The following is a 7,141-nucleotide window of genomic DNA, read 5'->3' as shown; positions in this document are numbered from 1 at the left end:
TCAACTTCAGTTCTTATTTAATTCATATAAATAAAATAACCAATTGTTCATTTGGTTGTATATTGGACATACTCTACACACATTTTATTTAAAGCGAAGAATGCAACAATCATACCAAATAAAGAAACACCCAAGAAAAAAATCTTTTTAGGATTGGATTTGTTTTTGTGCAAGGTTATTAGTTTGGACATTACTAGAAGCATTAACGTGTGTTTGTCTCAGCAGTTTATTCAATCTAAACCAAATAATCCCAAGATGAAAACTACTGTCATCCACAAGCAGACGATTCCCAGTTCAGTAGGATTTCAACCCAAAACTCCATCTACTTAGCTGTTAAGAAATAGATAGGATTACAGCTGCAATGATTCGTCCAGTGAGTGGAGAGGTATTAGAGGCTGTATCTAAGCTGGATTTAAAATGAACTGACTGGCCATCCCTACTGGTGTACCACTGCTCCGTCTCCCGCAAGCCGAAGAGAGCAGAGCCATTGTGCAGGGCAGAAGGAATTCATGCCTGCGCATCGAAGGTCAGGCCATGGAAATAACACTGAAAGGTTTTCCTCTGAAGGTGGTGAACATCCCATGGAGGAATAATAACCTCAGCACTCTGCACACAGACCCTCCTCTGTCTGAACAAGGAGAAACCATCATTGGCGTCTACCTTTTAGTGTTGGGTAAGTCCTGCAGTGGAACTCAGTTGCAGTATGGAGTTTGTGTATTAACTGGATTATTGCTCAAAACTGTATTTAGGAGAAAATATTCACAAAGTGGTTTAGAGAGTGTTCACCTTCTGTGTCTGGAATGTTTCCAAAGCCCTGTTCACTAGTGACGGATACAGTCTGGTTCCAATTGGTTACAATGTGTGCGTGTGCGTGTGTCAGTCCACTTGATGGATTTCTGTTCGAACACAGACTTTGTAGGATTTCAAAAATGAGGGATTCACCCAGATTTGTATCACTTTGATGTCACCACAGCTAAATGAGTCAATTCAGCTCTGAAGTCTCCCGGCTTCAGCTCCACCGTTCAGGACCAGGTCAGGAAATGAGTGCTACATGTAACATGTCTACTACACTTTACTATTTTTAACTGTATTCTAATCGGCTCTCGGTTACCAGTGTTCTATTTTACTGTACTCCACAGTGGAACTGTGACAATGTACCAATACGACTGTAGTGAACAAGGCTACACTTTGCGATATGTTGTTATCGGTACAAAGTTTTAAAATGTACATTTATCAAATTAATCACTTAATATTTACTATTACACTCTAAACTTCAAGAAATGTTGGGTATTTTGTACCACTGTCTGACTACACTACTGTACTGTAGAGTACACTATATAGTATTTTACTGTTTTAAACTAAATGTAGTATTTTTTAATACTTGTACAGTTATTGTACTTCACTGCCAATTACACTAATACTAGTTTTTTAGTTTTGAGCTACAGTTTTGTTGCCACTAATTGTATTTCTTTATGAGCAACCATTCCTACGTTATATGTATATAAATAATTTCTTTACAACAAAAATTGCCGGGGTGTTATTTTTAATTTGAGAATTGTGTTTCGACTATGTATGTTTAATATGGGCAAAATCAATCTAATGCCTGCCAATGAAAATGCAATAATTGAATGTGTCTAAAAAGTAACTTTGAGTAGGTTTTCCAGTACTTTTTTACTTGATTATTTTCAAAATAACTTTTCCTTTCCTTGTAATGTTGTATAGTTAAAGTAATGCAACAGCATATATGTACTCCAGCAAACATTTTAGAAAGAAAAGAAAGAAAACTTTCTTAAATCCGGATTCCAAGTCCACTCCTTTATCTTGTCGGCCACCACTGCCCAGAACTCTTTCCACCTCTGACTACACTACACTACACTACGCTACACTATACTATATTTTGTGTCTCTCCCTGCAGGATGGCTGTCCTGGTTCGGAAACAGTTTAGTGATGTTTGTCCTGTACAGGCAGCGGGCGTCACTTCAGCCGACAGATCACCTCACTTTAAACCTCGCCATCTCCGATGCCAGCATCTCTGTGTTTGGCTACTCCAGAGGAATCTTAGAAATATTCAATATCTTCAAGGATGACGGGTATTTGATCACCTGGATCTGGACCTGCCAGGTAAAAGTCACATACACACACAAAAAAACGAAAAAACCTTATTGAGTCTCACATCAAATTTGGAAGAAATCTGTCACTTTTACAATCATTAAGAGTCAAGGATTGTTGGTTAAAGAAGACCTGAAACTGATGACTGTGCAAACTTGCGAACCACACGTGTGAAGACATGTGCTCTCCTCGACCGATCCCAAATTAAAGAAGTCCATCAAAAGAATCTGTGGAAGCCTCACAGATCTGCAAGTATGTTCGTGAGTCTGTGTTTATGTGGAAGGGATTACGCTCGTAGCCATGTGGGCTGGAGGTTAAATCTATAATAAGATTACTATTGTGGAGGTCTTTAAATGAGGAAATACTGTTGTACCAGTATTACACGTGTCAACAACCAAACATAGAGTAAAACAATAAAATAGCATAGCTGCATATTTCCTGCATTTTTTAAACAAGTTCGTGTTTGTTAATGCATTAAGAAAAAAGTCATTTGCATCACATTTAAGGTGAGTTGTCCTGTCTTGTTTTAACATCTCACAGACTCCACTTTTGATCAAACAGATAAAATACTCTCATTTGGGAATCTTCCAGGATATGTTTCTTGCTCAAGGCAAGCTCTTGGGAAAAATTAAGATATTTGTTTTGCAATCGGTGAGCTTGTTGAGGAATCACACAAAAACAAAGACGTGTACCACAACATTTTCTGTCTCCCTGTAAAGCCTCTAACCACATGTGGAGAAGACACTTTAATTCAGGGTCTGCTGCTTCTAATCTTCAGTATAGCCACTAGAATGATCTCATCTCTCAGGCATCCAATCTCAGGTGAAGGGGAAATATTGGTATAGAAGTAAGGCCTTCTTATTTCATCCTCCCCGGGGAGACGTGGGCTGAGAGAGACACTCCTCGGAAGAAAACAAGGGAAGTGAGTTGCAGAAAGAATGGAGGGAAGCAACAGAAAGGTGAAAGAGACAAGCATGTGAGAAGCATTAGGAGATTACTGCATGGAGCATGACAGGACATGAACAGTTGCGAGCCTGGCCAGATCCTCATGCTTTGCACCCAATGGAACAGGACATCTCTAAATATGAATATTTAACTCTCATGGGACCCTTTCACACTGCACAGTTTAATTTAGGGAAACCAGTGGAACGTAGACAATTATCGCTCCATCTCTCACAGCTGGCATCTTATCTTGAAAAGCAAAAACAAAGATGTGACGTGAAGAGAAACTAATCTCTTTATGATTTGCCATTTTCAACACAAATGTCCCTAAATTACAGAAATAAATAAACCGATTTTAACAGAGGATTATTGCACTGAATAAAAAATCCCTCGTGTCAAAACGTTGATTGACCAGCAATCTGTCAATGTGAAGGTGAACAAACGTGATGACTGACAGTAATAGGATTAGAAGGAAGGAAGATCAGAAAAGTAATCAGCGCGAGACCTTAACTGATCTGTGTCACCTGGAAGTGGCACCGCAGGAAAGCAAGTGTTGCACAGTTGGAACCAGACCAAAACAGAGTTGCATAAATCTCTCTAAGAAGGGCTGTGATTAAAAGATGATCTTCTCAAACAATGGAGTGGCGGCTCGCCGTGCTGCCAGGCAGCCATTCAGCTTTTGTCCACGATGAAATAATGCAAAGTCGAGCAGCGGCTGAAATATAACTTTCCATTTCTAATTTCCCCTTCGCTTCCCATCCTGCAATTCAAAGGCCTGCAGCACACATCAGAGGGAACTATCGGGGTCTGGAACAGATTGGCTAAATGGCAGGAGTTATTTTAGCTGCAGCATCTTTATCTGATCAAGTCCAGAGCAACAACAACAAAAAAAAAAAAACTCAACAGACAAAAATCTGGAACAATTAAATTAAATTCACTCTCTGCCCTGAAGGATGCTCCGAGGAATTTTAAACATTGATGCCATGAATCATCAATCCTTACTCTCTGTCTCCTTTCAGGTAGATGGCTTCTTCACGTTGCTCTTTGGCCTTGCAAGCATCAACACCTTAACCGTTATCAGCATCACCCGATACATCAAGGGATGCCACCCCAGCAAAGGTCTGTGCTGACCTCTCGCATTAATATTCGAGCAAAGGAACACAGGAGAAGTCTTCAGAATCACCTCTCTGCTTTTGCTGCATTCCAGTAGTCTTATCTGAAAGAAAAAAATTGTTTTTCTGTGCTAATGAAAGCTTATGACCGACTTCAGCTGTGGAAAAAACCACCGCTTGTCTCCAGCGACTGCGAGTACAGTTCTCCAACATGTTATTAAGTTCATTTGAGGTGACATTTTCTATTTTAAGGAGTAATTCATGCTAAAGTGTGTCTTAATGATGTGGGAATCAGCAAGTGGGTCTGCTGTCAGATGGGGATGAGATATTGTTCTCTGCTTGTAGTTCTGCATAAAACACAAGTTGTGTAAATCTGCTGGTTAACATTAGAGTAAATGTGGCATAACAATCCGTTTGGGACGCCAGAGCACTTTGTCAGTGAACTGATACTGAGCTCGCTACAGGGATAAAAATAAATGCATATGTGTGTGATTTAGGTGCAAAATAAGAAGTAGTATGTGAATACGGGTGAAACCCGGTGCAGGACACAAAGAGCTTATATAATATTTACATAGCACATTTCAGTACTGCTAAGAAATATAAATGTTGGATTGTTAATCGTCCCCTGTTTTTTTTTTTTTTCTCTGAATGCAAACACTATGTGTACTTTGTCGACAGAGGTTCCTTTCTGCCTCAGATTGCAAAGGATGTTAATGTAAGAAAAAGGCCTCATTGTCCAATAAATGTCACAACTCTGACATTCATAACAAAGTCAGGAATTCAGCATTTGGGAGCCGTGCACATTTTCTGTCCTGTGTTTGCCAAAGTCATGACGTTTGACCTTTTTTCAAAAGGTCACAGTCCCACAATCACTTCCATGATTTTAAATCTCAAGCTGTAATCTCTCGCCTGTTTCTGCAGCTCAGTGCATCAGCATCAACACAATAGCTGTATCGCTGATCTGCATCTGGACAGGAGCAATGTTTTGGTCTGTTGCACCACTGCTGGGCTGGGGCAGCTACACAGGTCTGTTTGAGCATCTGTCTTGGCAGAAATAAGTGTTACTTCACGGTTTTAACACCTTTGACCTTTTGCCTTCTCGTGTTTCCAAGATCGAGGTTATGGCACCTGTGAGGTGGACTGGTCCAAAGCCAATTACTCCACCATTCACAAGTCCTACATCATCTCCATCCTCATCTTCTGCTTCTTCATCCCGGTGATGATCATGCTCTTCTCCTACGTCTCCATAATCAACACGGTGAAAAACACAAACGCCATGTCAGCTGACGGTTTCCTCACCTCTCGCCAAAGGAAGGTGGAGCGAGACGTCACCAGGGTAAGTCAACGTGAACCCATAAAAGCTTATGTTGAGGTTTTGAGAAGTGCATTTCCAGTACTAAACTTCCTTTCTTGTTACTCAACTCCAGACAATTGTTTCCTCATGTGTCACTCTAGATCTCCATTGTAATCTGCACCGCTTTCATCCTGGCCTGGTCACCATATGCGGTGGTGTCCATGTGGTCAGCCTGGGGCTTCCACGTACCAAGCACCACCAGCATCATCACGCGGCTCTTCGCCAAGTCTGCCAGCTTCTACAACCCGCTCATCTACTTCGGCATGAGCTCCAAATTCCGCCAGGACGTCTCCGTGCTGCTGCCGTGCACCCGAGAGCGCAGGGAAGTGGTGCGTCTGCAGCAGTTTAAACCCATCAAACCCAAGGCCGAGAACCTGCAGCCGCCCGCCTCGCTCCCCGTCCAGAAGCCGGAGGTGATACACGCAGTGGGCGAGCTGAAGCCGTCCCATCCCGACAGCGACTCGGGAGTCAACAGTCTTCCCGAGACCCCTCCAGCTGACACACAGCAGGTCTTCCACATCGACGTGCCCTCGCACATCGAAACGTCAGAGTACTGGTGTGACAGGCTCTGAAGACTGTTTCTATTTCATTCCGACGCATACTTGAATTATAAGGAGAGATTGAGAGTGTTTTGTTTTTGTATTTATTTTTTTGGTGGTCTTTTCTCTGTTATTAAACAACGTGTATAGCCAATGTTAATAAATTATTTTCTGAATCTGAGGTAGGATTTAACACTTGCTGAGAGAGTTTTTATTTCCAAGACTTTCTAACTGACAACATCCTCCATGACTTAACTGAATCTTCTCCAAAATGTGGACAATCCCGCCGTCTGTAAAATAGTGTGACGGGATGCAGGAGAACATCTGGAAACACTGAACGGTCTTAAATGTAGCTCATTTGGTGGTACAGTATCTTGCATTCATCCCCTTGAAAGATCTGATCGCTATTAAGCAATTAAACCTTCCAAACCCACAATGGGAAATCCATATCTTTGTTGGAGGGAGGAAAATAAACAGTAAAAATCTTCAAGAGTTATTTTGGAGAGTCCGCTAATAGATTATGATGAAAACCTCAGGTGACCTGAAACATGCATTTCATTTCATATTATAAAACCAAAGTGCTTTCAGTGCTGTGACTGATCATGCCTGTTAAGTCGAACAAGAGACAACAAGAACTTCATATCAGCATCATCAGATCAGTTAAGTAAAAACAGCTTGGAGTATTTACTTTTTTTTTTTTTTTAAGAAGCAGAGGAATTCTTTATTCCTCACAACTGAAGCCTGAATTAAGAAGTTTTCTCTGTCGACAAGCGGTCAAACTTGTGGCCCTGTTGAGAGCAAAATGAGTGTCCCTGAAATAGTTCCCGATCATCTCTCTTTCACTCCCTCAACAACATCAATGGGCAATTATCTACTTGGGCCATGAAAGTTTAATCAGAAATTTTTTTTTCCTGAGGTGGTTTCTGCAAAGACCATAATCACACGCACAATGAGCTCTTTTACAGCAGTGCATAAGACGCTTAAATCAAAATGGCAGGCAGCCTCAGAAGAAACATCCAAATAACTGCAAAAAAACAACTGGACTGCAGTTAAAAAAAAACCTCCTGTGTGTGTCGATCTGGGCA

The 7,141-nt window shown here is 41.2% G+C and overlaps 1 protein-coding gene across 1 annotated transcript; it reads left to right on the top strand.

Annotated features, from left to right (window-relative positions):
* Window positions 1-534: 534 nt before the first annotated feature.
* opn6a (opsin 6, group member a) lies at window positions 535-6,089 on the top strand (the record flags this gene model as incomplete). Its single annotated transcript, XM_080508130.1, has 6 exons — window positions 535-673; window positions 1,916-2,121; window positions 4,071-4,170; window positions 5,085-5,189; window positions 5,276-5,499; window positions 5,619-6,089. 6 exons carry the CDS (start codon window positions 535-537, stop codon window positions 6,087-6,089), a joined length of 1,245 nt encoding a protein of 414 aa, XP_080364256.1.
* Window positions 6,090-7,141: the final 1,052 nt, after the last annotated feature.

Source organism: Blennius ocellaris (genome assembly GCF_963422515.1).
Source record: "Blennius ocellaris genome assembly, chromosome: 13".
Lineage (NCBI taxonomy): Eukaryota > Metazoa > Chordata > Actinopteri > Blenniiformes > Blenniidae > Blennius > Blennius ocellaris.
Note: the sequence above shows the minus strand (reverse complement) of the source record. Positions and strands in the feature narration are given on the sequence as shown.